At 41.2% G+C, this 21,743-nt stretch overlaps 1 protein-coding gene across 1 annotated transcript in view; it reads right to left on the bottom strand.

Annotated features, from left to right (window-relative positions):
* Window positions 1-915: 915 nt before the first annotated feature.
* The window catches only part of USP13 (ubiquitin specific peptidase 13), a 125,719-nt gene continuing 104,891 nt past the window's right edge, over window positions 916-21,743 (bottom strand). Inside the window, exons 20-21 of the mRNA XM_047787022.1 lie at window positions 7,751-7,835; window positions 916-5,841 (exon numbers count right to left, since the gene is read on the bottom strand). Coding sequence (XP_047642978.1) covers window positions 5,748-5,841; window positions 7,751-7,835 — 179 coding nt within the window. The 3' untranslated portion in view covers window positions 916-5,747. The remainder of the gene's footprint in view (window positions 5,842-7,750; window positions 7,836-21,743) is intronic.

Below are 21,743 nucleotides of genomic sequence, written 5' to 3'. Positions count from 1 at the left end.
ATTTTACTTGGATTTTTAGAAATAGATAGCTTCATTCTTTTTCAAATTTTAAGCACTGAGTAAACATATTTAAACAGTAATTAGCATATCCTAGATGGTAGGCAAAATAATGCTGCCCAAAGACATCCACATACTACTCCCCCCAGATCTGTCACTGTATGACCTTACATGGCAAAAGGAACACTGTGGGTATGATTAAGTTAAAGGGTCCTGAGCAGGAAGGATATTGTGGACTGAGGGAACCCAATGACTTCATAGGGTCTTTGGAAAAGAAGCAGGAGAGCTCAGAGAGAGGACCACAGATGCAGATGCTGGAGTGATGCTGTTGGGAGGTCATGAGCCAAGGAACACGAACAGCTTCCAGGAACTGGAAAAGGCAAGAGACGGCTTCTCTCCTACAGCCTCCCTGCCAGCACCTTGATTTTAGCCCTTGGAGCCCCATTTCCAGACTTCTGACCTAATAAATGTCTTGGAGCCACTTAGTTGTGGTGATTTGTTACGGCAATAATAAGAAACTTAGACAGCCTAGAAACTAAAATCCCCTGACGCAACGTGTCCCCGCTGCTTATACCAGTGTTAAAGAAGCCACCAGCAAACAGAGAGCCAGGGAACCACAGAAAGGTCTCAACGGATTCCAATAGTCCACTTGACACCCACAGAGAACACCTAACAGACAGCAGACTCCCCCTGCCCTGCCCCTCCCTCCTTCACAGAGGTAACATCTTGCCACCATGGATGTCCCACTACTGATGGGGCCCAGGCAGCCTCGGTGCCCAAAGAAACCCTAAAAAGAAATAAAATTAGTCACTGTCTCAAGTTACCTGTTCCACTGATGGGTAAGAACCTGCAAAAGGCAGAATCAGTTTACTTGGCATTTTGCAAAAGGAAAAAAAAAAGAGCCATAAAGGGACCTCGGATTGTGAGAATAGCTTTTAATTTAAAACAATTGAAGCAATAAATCATCCATCTCTCTTTCCATCACAGGCAAATAGTCTCCCAACACATGTGAGATATTTCAAACAACAACTGTGACTAGTGCAAAATAAACACAAACTCAGGAGCCAACATCAAAACCTTCCAGGCAGGTGGGCACAGGCCACAGGCTCAGCCCCGCCGAGGCCAGAAGCGGTGAGATTTGCACAGTATTTCAACACACCCAGCTCTGAATAGACAAAACAATACCTGGGGAGGGGAGACCACAAGAGAATGTTGCCCAAAGTGAAACAAATCCACCCAACACCTTCATGTGGCTAACGTCCTCAGCACCTGGAAGATGCTTGAAAAATAAATGCAAAGTTGGCAGCTTCTAGGCAAAGCTGAATGAATGGGGTTTGGGCTCCTTTGCTTTTGGTTTTAATTAGGGCCTTATATATATGGGTTCTTACGTAGAAAAATCTGCTTTCTGGAAGGCATTCTGTGCCTCACAGTGCTCCTGACTCCAGTGAAAATACTTGTGTTGCTTCTGTCTGCCTGCACTCTTCACAGAATTACCTTCCATACCTACAGCATCTTGCTGCCTCCCCCACAACACCTGGTCTAGAGAAGCACTGTCCAGTAAAAGTATACAGCGGGGCTAATTTCAATTTTTTTGGTAGCTACATTTAAAAAAAGATAAAAAAGAATAAGTGAAACTTTAATAATTCTTACTTGATATATCTAAAAGTATCATTTTAGCATACAATCTATATAAAATATTGATGCACTATTTTATGTTTCCCTTTTTTGTTTCCATATTTTAAAGATCTGGTGTGCATTTCCTGTGCACTGCACCTCAGTGTGGACAAGCAGCATTTCCAGAGGTCATTAGCCACACGTGGCCAGGGACAGCTCCACTGAATAGTGCAGATGTGGAAAACTGTAAAATAAAGTCTTGCAGGATGATTTACTAAGCAGGTAATCTCTGTGGCACTGCACAGGCAATCTTAAACACCCGCCTAAGGGTACAGAACCTTATCCTATAACCGAGGACTTCTGACCTTAGGTAAAGGATAAAATCACATCTTATCTAATCCTCTCCCCCATCCTGCTCCCAATACGGGCCATCTCCCGACAGATGGCTGGCACGGATGATTTGATTTGGCAACAACGATGCCTCCAAGATGAAAAGACATCCTTTCTGTGTATAAAAATGTACTTGAGGATCATAGCTATAACCAAATAAGAGAATATCCCAGAAAGGTTACAGTGTTTGCTGAAGGTAGGTCTGAGGTTTTGCAGAGTAGGATGGGTTTAAAACAAATTTTTCATTTTTGAGGAGGACGTTAACAAAATGCCTTACCAACTGGGAAGTGGAGAGTTTCAAGAGTGGGAGGGGAAAAAAATGGGATAATTACCAAAGAAATTAACTACCCAAGAAAGTGGGACTAGAAGTTGGGGTGGGGACCCTATTATCAAGGCAGCTTCTAAAGTGGGGTGCATGAGCTACAACAGACCAGAAACATCATCTAACCTCTGTGTGATCCCTTAGCATCCTCCATGTCTCACCCTGGTAGTAACCATAGGAAAATAAAAGTAGAATTAAATGTTACGACAGCAAGGAACATCTGAGCTTCTCAGGTCTGACCCACTCGTTGTAAAGAAAAAGACCTAGAAAGGGAAAGTGACACTTGTCACACTGACAAGTGGAATCAGGCTACAAACTCAGGTGCTCTCACTATGAATGGCAGGTAAGGGCTGACCCCATTCAGGGCAAGGGAATAAGCCATGTTGGGGGTAACAGGCTAGAGTTTCTCCTTACAGCCCACAGTGAGCACAGGGAATGGCAGGCACATTCTCTTGTAGGTGGGAGAAAACAGCAGGTCATTTCAAAATGGTAAAGCAATGCTGACATAAAATGGCATGAAAACATGAGGCTTCTTAATAGTCCCTTCTGCATACTTTCTCTCCCCGCCCCCCAATCCCAATCCAAACAACTGGATTTCTGACTCATTATGTGGGCATTTAGATCAATTGACAAAACGAAAATGTTGATACACTATATTTTCCAAAGATACATTCATGGGGATTCTACACAAATGGATATCAAAAGATATTTACAGGAAGAAAGTGCTGTCTTTCACACATATACCCACACAGTGAGAATTTCACAATTACACCACCACGCCTCACACAGAAGACTCCTAAAAGGCTGATGATCAGTTGACAAAATACGCACATGATTCCAGTTTTCTGTCATAAATAATCTCATCTATATACATGTGAAAAATTAAGCAATATATCCCAGACTTTGATTCCCAGACTTTTTTATCTGCCTTGAATATGTTAGGATATACATATAAATACATTTATAAGCATGAAAGAAAACCAGTATTTGCTCCAGTTTTTCCCAACTCTCAACCTGAAATAAAGAGCATATATACAAAACTTTGCCTTATAGAAATAGCCCTTTGTTTTGTGAGGCAGGAAGAAAAAAAGGCCGCCATATTCCACTTCTTACGATATGTTTAGGTATCAAAAGGGCTAAAATTTCTTTTTCTACTTAATGAGTTAAATAATGTGTAGCCTGTAAACTTAGATACTGACTTTGTGCCACTCATTTTGCAAAGATTATAAAATTTATTTTGTTCAAAATACACATGCTATCTTTGTCCCACAATTCAATCCAAAACCCAATCACCCTCCCACCCCCAGAAAAGGTCTCCACTTCATAATTGCAGTGAAAAGTCATTTTTGATGTGTGTTTGGAGTCATTACTCTATGACACTCAGCCCTAAGGAGACTGGATATTGATGTGTGTTTGGAGTCATTACTCTATGATACTCAGCCCTAAGGAGGCTGCTTAGTGTGGGGGTTTCTACAGGAGGCGGGGACACAGAGTGGGACTGCTTTGGGACGTCCGAGACGATGTGAAAAGGCAACACCAGAGGACAGAGTTGAGAGAGTTACTGCCCCATAAGCTCCCTCCTTCTGCCCTCTCATTTGCTCCCAAACTGAAGAACACCTCAGGAGAGGAGAGAGGATGCATCCTCCACCAGGATGCCACTGGGAGCACCATCACCCGCTCTTCACTGGATCCTCAAAGCACAGGTGGAAAGAGAGGGCAGGGCCATCACACCATCGTGCAGGTAAGTGAGGCACAGGGAGGGTGAGGGACTTGCCCAGCTCTGGGCAGCACCCAGGTCCCGGGCCACAGGCCTCAGAATCCACTTCCCTTGCTCACAGAGCATTATCTCCTGTGAGAAGGGCCCCTGTCCTCACCAGAATCTTGACTGGATCATGACATGTGAGTCATGAACAATTTCTGTATCTCAAAGAATTGTGAGATTCTGTGCTATATTTCACCCAAATGGTTCTACTTTATTTTCCTACAGCTTCTGGAAAGATCTGTTCTACCAGTCCAAGATTAAGCAGGTAGCAGAAGTCCTTTTTTATCTGACTGAATAATCTGAAACAGAAACTCTAGAGACCCTAGCATTTGGTACAGAGTGGTAGGAAAATTATAGAGCACTATCATTCTACATTTTCATCACATCTGAAACACTCATCTAATTCCAATTTGCAACTAAACTACTGAAATACCAAAATGGAAATGATGGTCTTTCCTAACGATGGTTATGTAAAGTTTCCTTGCATCTGAAACCCTTCAACTGTCCAAGATCACACTGCTGGTCACAGCAGATAAGGAACAAAGGCAAGTCAGGAGGTGATTAGCTAAGAAAGGGCAGAGGTGAGACTCTGGCCCCAGAAAACAGACATGGAGACAAGCAAAGAGCTGGGGGATGAGAAAATTACAGACAAATTTGGGGCACTTAACATGATTCCAGGGAGTTGTCATGTGTTATGGAGAGAAGAGATCAGTAATTTTTCTAACAACACACAGGACTACGCCTTGTCGGGGGGCGGGGGGAGCTGCTGAGAAACAGAATTCATCTACCTTTGGCAAAGAACAATACGGTGCTGCTGTGGGCATCTGCCTTCAAACCGCCAAATGTCACAAACCCATGTGTAGTCTTAACAGCACTCAAAGGGACCACAGCCCTTTTTACGCCTGAAAAACTAAGTGGGGAACTAATTCTTTAAACTGTTCCTGAGTTATAGTTTCTTTAAAATATTTACTTGCCTTTTCCGGCTATGCTTAATATCAACTATTTTAACCCTTAAAAACCAACCGGTCACAGGTTTTCTCATTGACTATAAAGGTCTCACACTCTCGGTCTCATTCTCACACACATTCACACAATCATATGAATTTTGATATGATTAAATTAAAAATATCTTTCATCGCAGATGTTCTAACCTACTATTCATGGAGAGGTCAGAAATTACTGTGTGTAATGAAAAAAAAATATGTCACAAATAAAAGCCCAGCCCAGTTGCTGATTTTCGATATGAAACAAAAGTGGGCTTTTTGGGTCTATCTCGGCTGAGGCTACACAACTGGCCCCATTACGTGGTTTCTCTGGAGGCCACTACCACTGACCCCCAAAGCAAAATCGAGGGCTGGTGGCACTTCCTGTTTTGATGTGCCAGTGGCAGACCCCTCACCAGCAACATGAATATTTTTTTTTTCAATCACCCTCTTCTTAAACATTTATAAAAAGAAAAACTATCTACAGGAGTGTATCATCACTAATAGAAATTTCCTCCCAGTTCTATTTCAGAAGGCATCAAATGATGTTCTTTAAATAAACTATAAATACTCCATGTATTCCTTCACGTCTGGCTGTCCCAGCTTCTTACTTTTTTTTTTTTTTTTTGGTAAATTAAAAAGGCGTATGGCTTCTTCTCGCCAATCTGTACGTCCAGGTTTAGCTTGGTATCCTGCGGTAAAAGTACATGTAGCCCAGGTCTTTAGGGGGCCTTTCTGAGGCACAAACTTTGTGGTCATTGTAGATTACCCACCTAAAAAAAAAAAGAAAAAGAAAAAAAAGACAGAAGTATTTGATGGATTTAGGTCTGTTCCAGAAAACTTAGCAGAAGAAAGTTAGGGCCCATACTTAAAATAATCAAGATGTTTTAAGATAAACCAAACTCAAAGTCTGTTGTAGAAAAAGAAACAATGCTGCTGGGAAATTACAACTGCTTTGTTATTTTCAAGGGCAATCAAAAAGTAGTTCCTAGGGAGTTCCCATTGTGGCTCAGCAGGTAAAGAACCCAAACTAGTGTCTGTGAAGATGTGGATTCGATTCCTGGCCTTGCTCAGTGGGTTATGGATCTGGTGCTGCCACAAGCTGCGGCATAGGCTGCAGATGCAGCTCAGATCCCTAGTTGCTGTGGCATAGGATGGCAGCTGCGGCTCCAGTTCAACCCCTAGCCTGGGAACTTCCACATGCTGCAGGTGTGGCCATTAAAAAAAAAAAAAAAAAAGGTAGTTCATGAAGGAGTCTCCAAACACTTTAAATCCTTTCATCTCATTTGATCTCATAATTCCATTTGTAAAATTCCATAGATGGCCTCAGAAACTGAGTCAATGAATTATGTGTTTATTTCAGCCTTAGGTATAAAACTAGCTAAAAATCAGAAGTAAAGAGACATATAGTAAACTATTATAAACTACTAAAATGTCTTCAAAGAATATTTGGTAAAGTGAGCATAATCACAATACCATATGAAATGGGAAAAAAGCAGGTTACAAAGTTGTACATAACGACAGATGAACTTTAAGCTTTTAGAAAAGTTGTAAATACACATATATATTTTTATGTAGTATGTGTGGGTATAGACATACACACCCTCTCACAATAAAACAAAGTGAAGTATATCAAGATACAGACAACAGTTCTCTCTATATTTCCAGAGGGCATTTTCTTTGAATGTTTTTGTATTTTACAAATTTCTCATAGTGAAGTTTGCTGCTTTTAAATTGTAATTTTAAAAAGAAATTCTTTTAAGTATTTTGAAAAGAGCTCTCATACTTGGTAATAAAAAGAATTCACTGTAAGTCAAGTTTCCTGTGCTCAAATATTGTATTAATCAAGTGAAGAAGACAAGACTAAACCAAAAAGGAGCACAGTGGATACTGGGAGGGAACCAGTCACTCTTGCAGTACTAGGTCAGCGTCCTGCTAGGAGAGGCCAAGGTTATGTGCTTCTCCAGCATCCCTGTGGCCCAGGCACGGCCTCGGGCAGGGATGCTAACCCACGGGCCAGGCCGCTCAGAGCGCAAGGAAGGGAAGCCGGCGGGGCCTGTGAGGATCTAGCCCAGGAAGAAGATTCTGAAAAGAGGAGCAGCCTTACACCCCACAACTGTCTCATTCCCGGCTGACCACACACTTAAAAGAAGCCAAGGCTGCAACAACAGAGCAAACCCTGGGTGTCAGGGTTGCCAGAGAGAACACAGGGTACCCAGTCCAATTTAAATACCACCTAGGCAACAAATACCTTTTTCATAAAAGAATGCTGCATGCAATAGTTGAGACATATTTATACTAAAAAGCTACTCTTTGTCTGAAATTCAAATGTAACTGGCCATCCTGGTTTTATTGCTTTGTTTCATTTTGTTGGCTAGATCTGGCAATCCTGTGGGAGTTCCAATTAGGGACACACATTCTACTGCAGGACACGTCTTTACCTTGGCAAGTCCCCTTGCTATGATGGGGAAGAGGGGCCTTAATACCAGTTCGGACACAGCTGCTGAGGTCAAGCTATTCAGCCTCCCTGACCCTCAAGGTCTTGATGTGTAAAATGGCTTTTCTCTACAAGACCACTGTGAGAACCAAATGAGATAACATATGAAACACCTGATGGAGTGCCTGGCACATAATAGGTGCTCAATATAATAGAGATTGCATTTTATTCTCAAAAAGACTTACCTTCCTTCCTTTTTTATGTGGCAAACATAATGGCCACTCATTGTAGATGTTCCCATGTGACTGATGAACGCAAACAATTCATATGCTATGAAAGAGAAAACAACTCAGTTACAAGGCAGCATTTCTAGAAATCAATAGCACTTCTGATGAGAAGTTAAAATCAGTAAGAATGTAGTCCAGCAACCATTTAGACTGAAGGATAAAGCCAATTTACTTACTATGCTGAGTACACATACCCAAAGTGACAACTTCAACCTACAAATGCATAACAAAGCAGGACATAAACTATCAAAGTACAGCTGACAGGAAGTTCCTATCTGAAAAAGGATTAGAAATCCCACAGCCCAGTCTGCTGACCAGCTCATGGGTCTAAAAGGGTAGCTCTAGCTCCACACTTCTAAGCAGTATGAGGGTGAATGTGTTCCATCTTTCTGAGCCTGTTTCTTCACAGAACTGAAAAATCCACCCACTTCACAAGGTTGTATGAGACTTAAATGAGCAATTCAGATGAAAATACCATACAAATGTCAAGAGAGGAGGAAGACAGCAGATAGCTGTTATCATTTATAGAACAGGATAATGCTCAGAATATGCATCTCATGATTTCTGACTTGCTCACGATTATAAACTATATGGGACCAAAATTTTGGCTTCATGCCTTCTGAACAAGGAGATATACAGCTTCTGAGAGCATGAGATGGATGTTTATTCTCCAAAAAGTAACCCCTGCCATCCAACACAGAATGCTGTACCAAAGCCACGGTGAATGAATTTCACCTCATGCTCTGCCCACCAATTCCACAATCACACAACACCTACACAATACAAAGTGGGTTCCACATGGAGTTCCCTGGTGGATTACTCTGGTGCACGTTCCATCCTTGGCCCAGGAACTTTCACAAGTGAGCCCAAAACTAATACCAGTCCGACTTCACAAAATGCTACAGACTAGAATGAGACAGGTACAGAAGCTGAGTGAGCATTTACAAACTTTTACAATAATTTGAGAGTAATACTCATGTCTTTTGAGTCTAATAAGGAAAAAAAATGTACGTGCTTATTCATTTTTCTAGGACTCAATTTTTGTCGTATTTTACGAGTGTGTTGGTTCTGGAAAGACCTTTTCCGTGGGTCCTCCCTCTCCCATCCTTTCTCTCTCTTGCAGTTCACCAAGGCTCATAGGCTTACTCAGCTGGAACAGCCGGTCCTCATCTTACCCTTCAGCACTCCACACACTGTGGACCACCTCCTGCTTCCTCAAACATCTGCCCCCAGGACTTGACTCTTTAGTCGTGCAGATGTCTTACTGGCTCCTCCTCTTCTTCCTGACCAGTTAAACGTTGGTGACCTGGGGCTCTGACCTCAGGCCTCTCTTTTCTCAATCTTCTCATACATACACATACACACACAGTCTCTCTCTCTCCCTTTTTCTCCCTCTCTCTCTCCTTCTCCCCATCTTTCCCTCCTTCCCCCTCTGGGTGCTCTCACCTAATTTCATGGTGTTAAATGGAATTAGTTTTTAAATTTCATTTCCAAAATGTTCATTGCTAATGTGTAGAACTACAATTGAATTTTGTATATTGATCTTGTTTTCTGCAATCTTGCTGAACTCATTTATTAGTTCTAATGGTTTTTAAAGTAGATTCCTTAGGATTTTCTATATACAAGACCATATCTTCTGCAAAGAGAAGTAGTTTTACTTCTTCCTTGCTTATCTGGATGCCCGTTATTTTTCTTACTTAGCTGTCACAGCTAGAACCCCTTACACAATGTTAAATACAAGTGGCAAGAGTGGACATCCTTGTCTTGTTCCTGCTCTTAGAGGAAATGCATTCAGTCCTTCATCATTATGCATGACGGGAACTGTGGATCTTTTGGTAGATGCCTTTTATCAAGTTGAGTGTTCTCTCCTCAGCCTTATCCATCTCAGTCAATGGTGATTCCTTCTGCCAGTAACTCAACAAAATCTTGACTCCCCTCTCCCACTCTTTACACACATCCAATCCATCAGCAAATCCTTCAAAAATATATCCGGCATTTTCTTCAAAAGTGGTAATACCACTTCTTACCGTCCACTAGTAACCCCTAATCTGAGTTACCATCATCTCTTGTCTGAATTATTATAATAGCCTCCCCTCCTAACTTGGCTCCCTGCTTCCTCCCTTAGCCCTACCAAGCATCTCAGTATGGCTGCCAGCTCACTCTAAGTGGAGGTAAAATCTCACTCTTACAATGACCTATGAGGTCCTCCACCTCCTCTCACTCTCCCCCTCACTCCACTCCAGCTCCTCCAGCCTCCTGGCCACTGTTCATATACCAGCTACTCGTCTCATTGACAGAGAGGGCTTCAGCCTCGACACCTACTATAACTTCTACCTGAAACTCTTTTTTCAGATGCCACATGACCCACCCCTCATTTCATCCAGTTCTCAGAGAGCCTTCCATATAAACAGCAACTCCTCCCTTCTTCCACCCCACCCTCACCCCAACCTTGCTTTCCTATTGCCCACAGACCTCACAACAACACCCTATCACATACTTATTTGTGCAGTTACTTATTGTCTGCCTCCTTTTATCCCAGGCTAGAATATAGCTCCATAAGGACAAGAAGTTTGTCTGTTTTGTTCACTGGAATATTCAAGGCACAGCAAACAGGGTGCTTAGCACATAGTAGGCATGACTCCCTCCCTTCACTCCATGTCCTCACTTTTTTTTTAACTTTTCACATTGTATACATTTTTATAAACCACTTGTCAAAGTATAAAGTGGAGTATAAATTAGTGAAATAATTATTTCTAAAAGAAATGAATCAGAATAGACTGCCTTCTCCATCATTAATTTTTTGTTGCTATCATATCAACCGACAACCCCCCCCCCAAAAAAAAAGTGTTTGAAACAAACCAGGCAAAAATAGTTGTGAATGACAATCATTTTGCCTGGCACTTAGTGACAAGGGACCCTACCCTTGTCTGCCTTCCCTGCATTCCCTGTCACTAAGAACCCACCTCTACCCTAGTAAGCAAGAGAGAGTAGAACCTGACCTTTTTTCATGTTTCTTGACCCTGGATGGGTTTTTGTTGTTGTTGTTTTCTTTTGTTTTCTCTTTTTAGGGCTGCACCCACAGCATATGGAGGTTCCCAGGCTAGGGGTCCAATCAGAGCTGCAGCTGCCTGCACCACAGCCACAGCAACGCCAGATCCAAGCCGCGTCTACAATCTACACCTCAGCTCACAGCAACACCAGATCCTTAACCCACTGAGCAGGGCCAGGGATCGAACCTGGGTCCTCATGGATACTAGTTAGGTTTCTTACCACTGAGCCACAACAGGAACTCCCCTGGGTGGTTTTTAAAAATCTTTTGGAATAATTTTAAATAAAATTCCAAATATCCAATTTGAGAGACATGGTGCTGGTCTCCTACAAGACAGCTGCCCTCTTAGATTTTCCATGAAATGAAGACAGAATGTAATTCTCGAACCAAGGTTTCCCCCCCAAGGAACTGCCCCCCAAACAATGACTTAAATAATTGAACAGAGTATTTAATGATCACTTCCCACCATAACCTAGAGTCATTTCAATGAAACATTGCTCAGACACCAACACAGCCAACATGTTGACAAAACAGACAGACATAGAGAAAGGAACAAATCCATACACTGCAATACACCCAAACATGTCATTAAGCCCTAAAGTCATTTTCCCCCTCCTTGGTTAAAAGCAATTAATTCACGTCTATACTCAGAACCATAAAAATAAAGAAAAAAAGATTAGCATAAATCTTAGTCCTATAATTAAAATTAACTGTGTTTATCAATAGAAGCAACCACTCCATGCATTATTCAAGGCCTCCTGCTAGGAGCAAACAGCAAAAGAGAGAATCTCAATTTTGCAAAAATTCAACAGATAAGAAATCTCAATTTATATTAGTTTCCGAAGAGAAAGTAAAGGTGAATAAACCAAACAGGGAAGCCACTGTGGTTCTTCTCCCAGTTCTCAGAGGTCTCCTTCCAAACACAGCATCATCACACCCTCAAAAAATATAGTGACCCCTTTTTATGTAGGTGGAAAAGGCATTTCAAAGCAAGGTAAATTGTTTCAAAAATGTTGATTTGCTACAGAGAACCTTTCAAAATAACTGAAAGAACTGGACAAAACTGCCTAAACTGGAGGAGTTCCCACTGTGGCTTAGGGGGTTAAGAATGTGACACAGTCTCTGCGAGGATGCAGGTTCGATTCCTGGCCTCACTTAGTGGGTTAAGGATCCAGTGTTGCATGAGTTGTGGCATTGGTTGCAGATGTGGCTCAGATCCAGTGTTGCCATGGCTGTGGTGTAGGCCAACAGCTGCAGCTCCAATTCAACCCACTAGCCTGGGAGCTTCCATATGCCATGAGTGCAGCCATAAAAAGGAGGGGGGACACTTTATGGTTAAAAAATGTTAACTATCAGCTGCGCTTTCAGCAAGTTATAATCTTTTTGCTAGTTGAGGGCTCAAAATATTGCAAGAATTACCAAAATGTGACACAGAAACTAAGTGAGCATATTGGAAAAATGGCACCAAGAGACTTATTGATGCATGGTCCCACAAGCCTTCAATTTGTTTAAAAAAAAAAAAAAAACACTATCTGTGAAGCACAACAAAGCATAGCACAAGAAAATGAGGTCTGCCTTGTGGATGTCGCCTGCTATTCTGGTTCTGCAACAATCAAGCCATCAGCCATTGCAGCAGCTGCCCCCCACCAAAGGTCTCTTGGAACAGCAATCTGCCTTTTTTTTTTTTTTTGGTCTTTTTGCCATTTCTTGGCTGCTCCCGCAGCATATGGAAGTTCCCAGGCTAGGGATCGAATTGGAGCTGTAGCCACCAGCCTACGCCAGAGCCACAGCAACGCAGGAACCAAGCTGTGTCTGCAACCTACACCACAGCTCACGGCAACGCTGGATCCTTAACCCGCTGAGCAAAGCCAGGGATTGAACCCACAACCTCATGGTTCTTAGTCGGATTTGTTAACCACTGTGCCACAAAGGGAACTCCCCAGCAATCTGCTTTTGATAGCAGACTGTAATTAAGTAATCCATGGTAACTTCCTGTATTTGCATTTAAAATCTTTTTTTGTCACTTTGGTTCAATCAATAAGTATTGTTTCACTGACCTAGGATCCTATTTGACCAAGTGGGTTTTTTTGGTTTGTTTGTTTTTTGGTCTTTTTCTCTTTTTTAGGGCCACACCTGTGGCACATGGAGGTTCCCAGGCTAGGGGTCCAATCGGAGCTGTGGCTGCCAGCCTATGTCAAAGCCACAGCAACACAAGATCCGAGCCATGTCTGCAACCTACACCACAGCTAACGCCAACACAGGATCCTTGACCCACTGAGCAAAGCCAGGGATCGAACCCGCATCCTCTTGTATGCTAGTCAGGTTCGTCAACCACGAGCCATGACGGGAACTCCTTGACCAAGTGTTTTAAAACCTCTTGATATCTTTGACAAATGTCCCAAGCCAAATTCTAAAAGAAGTTCTTTTGACCTCTATCTGATTTGGGGTTGCTTCCAAGGGCCCCTGTAACATCCCAAAGAGACATTAAACTAATTATATTTATTCAGTATGTTAAATTACATGGGAAACATTGTCAAGTGGTGATAAACCTTAAGTTATATTGTATGAGTAAATATCATTAATATAGATTTTTAGGAATTTCATACAACTTTTGGAATATCTATATTAATGATATTTACTCATACAATATAACTTAAGGTTTATCACCACTTGACAATAAATCTTGTATGTCCTAGTATAATATTATCCGTTATAATTCTACTTATTATCTTAAAATGTTGTATGTCTTAGAAATAACAAAATTTCTTATCAATTGAATTGCAATCATATCTTTAACCATGCCATTGTTAAGTCTTTTGTCATTGGCAGTCTTTCACTCTGATGCTTTTACAAAATGAAGATCTTCAAGAAAATCCATTAAAAGGGCTTTTTGACAAATACAAGTTTCTGATGACTTTTAGATAAATACCACTGAACTGAGTAAGAAATTATAAAATAGAAAACCTGATGGCTTCATCCTGATCAACAGGAATTAACTACATGGACCAGAATGAACTGATAAATATGATTTACAACTTTATGATTTTTCACCTGAAATATTAGTGGCTTTTAATCTTTGTTATCCAGAAAACCTTTTCCCTTATGCTAACTATGACCTACAACACGTTGATAAAGTATGCCTCCATAAACAAAGATGAAATATTTATCTTCTTCTACCTGATCACTCCAGAATTTAGCTTCTACCTGATCCCACCAGCTGGCTCCCCTGTGGATTTGATGGGGTCTTCGCAATCCAGGTTACAACTAGTTATACTAATCATTGTTTTAATTTGTCCTGTTATTTCAAACTGTTTTATGTTTTGTGTCTCTCTGCTGTACTACAACCTTATTAGTGTTATTAGCTATATTACTTATATTCTATAAGATTGTTGTCTCTTCCATTACCTGATGTGCAACCGGGCCGCTGACAAAATTAATGGTGGCTGAACATCCAGAGGCAATTGATCACATATATAACTCTATATAGAACAACTGTAGTAGTGCAATTCTAGATATGGGAAGAAGCAATAAAGGGAAACACCTCGTGGATCATAATAAACTACTAAGACAAATGATCCAGAAAATTTTAGGTTATCAGCAGAGCCTAATTCAAAAACTGCACACTGAATAGCCTATCAACAAAATCCTTGTCTGACCTAGGAATGAGAATTCCTAGTGCTGTGGAACAAACTGCTTACAAAATACCTTCCAAACCCTAATCAAATTTCTGACCAAGAGGGGGCACTGTAGACAGGGAATGTTGCCACTCCAGTTCTACAAGGATCAAGCCATCAACCACTCCTTCTGTCCCTAGCACTGCCCCCACCACGGTGTAATCTTAGAGAATTCGGGATGAAGAAAAACGGGAAGCTTTTAGTGCTTTGGATGCTGGCCTTAGACAGATAGTTAAGATGCATAACTAAGAAATAATTGCAATGAGCCCAGACGTGTGCATCTTCTCCCATATAGAAAAGTACTAAAATCATTAACTTGAGATGTCTTTTCTTTGTGATTAGCAGTAATTTTTTGATGTTTGATACATGATTTTTTTCCAGCAAAAAACTCCAATATACCTTGGCTCCTTCTTTATGTCTTCAGAGTAGATCCTTAGAGCTATCTGAGAGGCTGTCTTCCAGGCTTATAGTCCTCAGTAAGGTCCCCAGGTAAAAACTTACCTTGAAACTTTTAGGCTGTGGTTTTTTCTTCTATCACCCCCGGTAACTTCAAGAGTTCCTGATCCTGATAGACACTAATTTTATATCTAACTCAGCAATCAAATTACCGTCAAATATCCTCAGTTTCCAGATGCTTTTGAACCAGTAATAACAACTAACTGCTTCCCTAATTAAGGAGTCAAAGAAAATCTGTAGTATATAGTCATTTCTATGTACCTGACAGTCATCATTTTACCTTTTTTGAAAAGTATAATTCAACAACACATAATGACCAAAAGCAACTCTAGATTCAGGAGTGCAGTTAATTTATAGTTGATAAACCATTATAGCACCTATATCCACTTGAAAAGCAGCAATATCTCACGAGGGCACAACACGTTAGTCAGCCTACAGAGTGCTTAGAACACCAAAACACCAAAAGACTCCTTAAAACTCCGGGAACTCAGGGGCTCCGCAGCCTTCTGGTGAGAAAGCCAAACTGAGTTTTCTAACTGAATCTTTCAAAAGTGAATAACCTGTTTCATTACCCATCTCTAACAACAGAAGGGAAAATCTCATCCCCAAATACCAAGATTTGACTCACAAACATGCTATATCTGCAAACAACCTCTACCCCCCAACAACTTTACTTCCCTCATCCCTGCTCTGAGAAAAGACCTGCATCATGTGTGGTGGGGGCATGGAGGGTGGATTTGGAGCTTTTAGAAAACTACTGAATTCCCAAAAAGAGAAAAAGGAGGATTTGGGTAAATCTCTAACAGCTTAAAGCAGCTGATAACATGCATAGATCTTTAAAAGATGTACAAATTGCCTCCCCAACACTAGCCAGCTCAAAATTACCAATCCATCTGGACTTCTTTTTGTTATGCTGCCTAAAACGACAAATATTAAAGACTTTCCTCCAAGCAGAAGAGTTCTTGGTTACCTCCACTTCAGTGTAAATTAGCCGACTCTGCTGAATGGCTTCCTCTTAACTTCCAATCACACTACTGAAAAGAACAAGTGCTGACGTGGGACGAGAATGAGAGCCCAGAGGTATTAGTGTGTGTGGCTTTCAATCCGACCACTGAGACTTAGGTTGCCTGGGCAAAGCCCCTCAACTCTCCAGATCCTGTGTGGGCTGCATTCCTGTGGAGCCCTGCATGTGCCGAGCCCCACCATCATGTCAATGCAATGTCTCTCTGCTCCCCTGGCTGGAAAATCCTCAGCTGCAGCACAAGATGTCTGAACCGATACAGCCATGTGCCTGAAGGAGCCAGAGCAGGTTCTGAGTAATCACAGTCTAATCACGTTTTAATTACATTGGCAATCAGTGAGTTCTTTAAAAAAAAAAAAAGTGGATTCTCGTTAAGTGCAACACGGAAACAGAAATGATTTTGCAAATGGCAGAGACCTAGATAGATTAGATTGATGGCTTGATTTCCTACTTCTTAAAACTTAAAAAAAAAATTAAAAATCAACAGAAAGTGTCCTATCTTAAAACAGGTAGGACATGACAATAAAGAGAGTCTTCTGGAAAAGAAAACAGACTCCTGCCTCCATTCCAATTTAAAAAATCTGAAATAAGATGACTCAATAGGGAGCAAAGGAGAAAAAGCAGTCTTTAAAATCAGCCAGACCCAGATTCCAAGGCAGTCCTCACAAGAAAGTCGGTAACCTTGCCAGTGACGACTTTCCTATCTAAATACTTAATGAGGCAAAAGTGGTAAAAGAAACACCTGGCACTTAGCAGACATTCAATAAAAGACAGCTACTATTTCACCGAGTATTGATAGCACTAACCCTTTTAATCAAATTAGGTAATATTTAAAAGTTTCATGTAATGACATTACTTCCTCATTCAAAAAGATGGAAAATGGTTATTTTTAATTAACACATTCCTTAAGGGAAGAATTTGATACAAGTGCTTCTTTAATCTGTGTCTTTGTAACAGTTACTCTTTTTCCAACTTAAACACTTACCTTGTCACTATTTTCAGTATTAACTTGCTGTAGCAGTGGCTGCTCTTCTCCTCAAAGAACAACCTAATCTTGCTGTTAAGGTGGTGGTTCTCGAATTAAAGCTGCCTTAGAACCTCCTGGAGAGCCTATTCAACTACAGATCACTAAGCCCGCCCTCAGAGGTCCTAATTCAGTAGGTCTGGGTGAGGCCCAAAGAGTTGCAGCTCCAACAAGTTCTCAGGTGATGCTGATTCTGCAGGTCTAGACCCATACTAGTGTTTTGAAGGTTGGTCCTTCCCTTTTCAACTCACACTTGACAGAGGAGGGTACCTGACAGACGCTCATGTTCCTAGAACCTCTGCTGAGAACCCCAGAACAATATACTTTCTGCTAGATTTTAACCTGGGGAGATAACAGAAGTAGAAGACACTCGTAGCCATCTTGTGGCTATGATGGCAAGCCTGTCTGAGACTGGAACCAACCCCTCACCCCACCCCCGCCAGGAAGCATAGACAAGAGACATACCCAGGTAAAAGGGTTTGAGTCTTGGAGTCAAGAACATGCCCAGAATCAAGTCTTCCTGGGACTTTCCAGCTTTTATGATATAAGACGTCCCCCTTTTTGCTTAGAAAAGCTTGGCTCAGCAATCCTGCTACTTACAAAAGAACCCTGAAAACTGAAGTTGTTGCTTTTACTCAGTCTCTTTTGGCTTCCTATTTTGCTACTAAATAGAAATTACCTTGGGAGTTCCCATTATGGCTCAGCGGAAACGAACCCGACTGGGACCCACAAGGATGTGTGGGTTTGATCCCTGGTCTCCTTCAGTGGGTTAAGGATCCTGTGTTGCCATGAGCCATGTCACAGGTTGCAGACATGGCTTGGATCCTGCATTGCTATGGCTGTGGTGTAGGCTGGCAGCTGCAACTCTAATTCGACTTCTAGCCTGGGAACTTCCACATGCTGCAGGTGCAGCCCTAAAAAGAAAAAAGGGAAAAAAAAGAAATTACCTGAACTTTTAAATTGTCTTCATTACCCCCAAGTCAAATGTCTGAGTCAATTAACCAACCAAAATAAAGGTAAAAAACAATGTCTTGGGAATGTAAACAATGCACCTACATAGTACACATCTCCTGGGATGGAACCTATGAATTTAATGTAATTCTAATCAAATCCCTGCAGAATGGCCATTTACAAGATCAGGACCTTTCCAAAAATTCAGCAGGAACAATTTAGAAAATATAATGGGAAAAAAATGGTATTTACAAGTAACACAGAAAATTTAACTCTGAGAATTAACCAGAAAGGCACAGGACATTTATAAAGAAAACCATATAGCTTTGCAGGGGCAGGAGAAGAAGGAAATGAAGCAAAAGAAAAGGGTAACATGTTTCTGGCCAGAAAAACTCAGTATTGTAAAGCTACAAGGCATTCCCAAACTTGTGTATGTAACACATGATATATTTTAAAGTCTCATACATATCCATTAAAAGTGATCTAAAAACCTCAGTAAAAGTGGGAGATTGGGCCAAAGGAAATGAGGAAGTGATTAACACAAAAACAAGTTGGCAATGAAGATATGAAAAGTACTGTTGGGAGGGACAGGGAATAGGAGCACATGGCAGTGCTGTGATTCTAGGGCTAATGGGATCATCTGTATTAAAATCTCAAAAGTAGGATCCACATTGTCACTGCTATGGCTCCATTTGATCCCTGGCCCAGGAACCTCTGCATGCTGCCACTGTGGCCAAAAAAATAAAATAAAATCTCAAAAACATACAGTTTTGCATCTAAAACCTTCACTTCACTAATCCTAAAGAAATATTAAGGACTCAGGAATGTTCATTTTAACATTATTTTTAATAGAGAAAAGAATGGAGGAAGGGGATGAGGGGAGAAATGAAACATAAATGTTGACCAAGTTGAAAGAATTCTAACCAAATTATTACCTGGATAGAGATTGAAAGAGGCATTTGTTGCACTTCTCTGAATTGAATTCATCCTTTAAGAAATGTAGCATTTAAAAATCATTGCCATCACTTTCTGAATGTGCAAAGAACCCCATTATTTAAAACTCTTTCTGGAATCGTCTTTTATTTAAATACTAACTGGTTGGCCTAAAACTAGGTACATATATTATGGTACAACAGAATATTAATATATGTTCACTGACCTAGATTTACATAATGTACACCCACAGGGAAAGAGCAGGCTATAAAATAGCATGTAGAGCATGAAGTAGATAAGCAGTAAGAATACACTGTACAGCACAGGGAAATACAGCCAATATTTTGTAATAACTGTAAATGGAATATAATCTATAAAAATACCAAATCACTATATTGTACACCTGAAACTAATATAGTATAAACCAACAATAGTTCAATTTTAAAAAAATAGCATGCATAGAATAGAATGCTATATATATATATATACACACACCTTTAGATTCATTTTTACACATTTGCAAAGAAAGGTCTAAAGAATATACACAAAATATATAACAGTAGTTATGACTAGGTAGTAGGATTGTAATTTTTGTTTTCTTCTACTCATATATCTGTATTTTCTCAAGCTGCTAAAATTACTACCTATCCTTTTAATTATAAGAAATATAACATAAATGATAATTTTTATAAACAGAAAAAGAGAAAAGTGACTAACATATGAATTCAGGTGCTAATGCAGCCAAATACAAAAAAAAAAAATCACCTTTTCCCTTTCCTGTGATGTAAGCAAAAGAACACAACACCACACTGTCAATTCCTCCAGCTGGCGCTGAATGGAGTCAGTAAAAAACCTAACCTGTGACCCTCACCACCTGGCACTCATTTAATTCTTCACTTAATCATTCACTTGCTGATCACCTTCCAAGAGCCAGCGCTAGAAAGGCTACTTAAAAAGCACTGGTCCTTCCAGAGTTCCTGATGTGGCACAGCAGAAATGAATCTGACTAGTATTCATGAGGATGCAGGTTTGATCCCTGGCCTTGCTCAATGGGTTAGAGATCTGGTGTTGCCATGAGCTGTGGTTGTAGGTCGCAGACGCAGCTTGGATCCCACGTTGTTATGGCTGTGACATAGGCAGGCAGCTGTAGCTCCGATTCGACCCGTAGGCTGGAAACCTCCATATGCTGCAGGTGCAGCCCTAAAAAGCAAGACAACAGCAACAACAAAAACACTGGTTCCTCTATAAAATCAAAGGCAAAATGCATTTGGTGCATTAGGGTGGTTTATGCTTTTTTCATAATTAACTTTTCTTACCTACTTCTCTAGATCCTGAATATCCTATCTGTGATTTCTCACAGTGCAGCACTGTCTCCATCCCCACCCTCACCCACAAGTGCCTGAACTTTGGAAGAGATGAGTAAGGCCATAGGGTTCGGCCCAGAGTGCCTTCAAATGGGTGCTTGAAAACATCACAGGACATCCTATTCAAGGATATAACTCAAAAAGGGGGACTATCTGCAGGTCACTCTGAGTTCAGTAAGCCCAAGTAGAGGATGTGGCTGTTCCACATCATTAATGACCATCTCTGAGAGAGGCTGGTCCCGCCAAGCTCCATCAGGAGACAGGAATCCCTAATGATCAAACTCTCCCTCCCTCTGAAGCCAAATAACTCAGCAGCTTTACAATGGCCCCATCTTGTGGTTTATTTCTTCAGCAAGAATTCACCATCCCTAAAGAAAAGTCCATTACTGAAAATCAAGGAAGCAGTGAACTGATGGACTTGTAACACACCATAAATCTTGCTCATGAATTATTAACTTGTCCATTACAGCTTTTAATATTTTAGGCAAGCCAGCAATTTCCACCAAGTAATACAAGACCCTTTAGGTGGACATGGAAGTCAGGAGAACTAAGGCTCATCCTTTTCTCACCTAGTCAGGATTAAAACAGTTGCAGTGAAGAAATTCATTTTTTTTTTTTTTTTTTTGCTTTTTAGGACCACATCTGCAGCATATGGAAGTTCCCAGGCTAGGGGTCAAATCAGTGCTGCAGCTGCTGGCCTATACCACAGCAATGCAGGATCCAAGCCACAACTGCAACCTGCACCACAGTTCATGGCAACACCAGATCCTTAACCCACTGAGCAAAGCCAGGGATCAAACCCAAGTCTTCATGGATCCTAGTTAGGATCCTTCAGGATCCTACTGCTGAGCCACAAAAGGAACTCCCGAAATTCATATTTTATGTAGAAGTAGGTTTCCTTCCCACTCTCTGTCCCTAGAGCCAGATCACACATACATGTTAGGCCTGGTGAGACCATTAACAACTAGAGCTACAGCTACACGATTCTAGAAACAAACTAGGTTATGGTCCATTAATTAAACCCAATTATTATTTACCTGGTTCTCTCTATGCACTGGACACCACATGCCTTATAAAAGGAAAAAGGCCTCCGGGAGTTCCCATTGTGGCTCAGTGGTAACAAACCCAACTAGTATCCATGAGGACATGGGTTCAATCCCCAACCTCGCTCAGTGGGTTAAGGATCTGGCATTACTGTAAGCTCTGGTATAGGCCGGCAGCTGCAGCTCCGATTCAACCCCCAGCCTGGGAACTTCCACATGCCTCATATATGGCCTTAAAAAGAAAATAAAGTGGAGCCTCTGTCCCCAGGAGTTCCCAGGCAGCTGGGAGACACAGGTATTTACATAACTAATTTTACTGCAAGATGAATGCCATGCCTCTAATAACAGAAGGACAAACGCTGCATTACAGCGGCTACAGGCACAGGCTCAAAGGCAGGCTGCCTGGTCCAAATCCTGGTTCTATTTTGCACTGGCT

The sequence above is a fragment of the Phacochoerus africanus genome, chromosome 1, assembly GCF_016906955.1.
Source record: "Phacochoerus africanus isolate WHEZ1 chromosome 1, ROS_Pafr_v1, whole genome shotgun sequence".
Classification (NCBI taxonomy): domain Eukaryota; kingdom Metazoa; phylum Chordata; class Mammalia; order Artiodactyla; family Suidae; genus Phacochoerus; species Phacochoerus africanus.
Note: the sequence above shows the minus strand (reverse complement) of the source record. Positions and strands in the feature narration are given on the sequence as shown.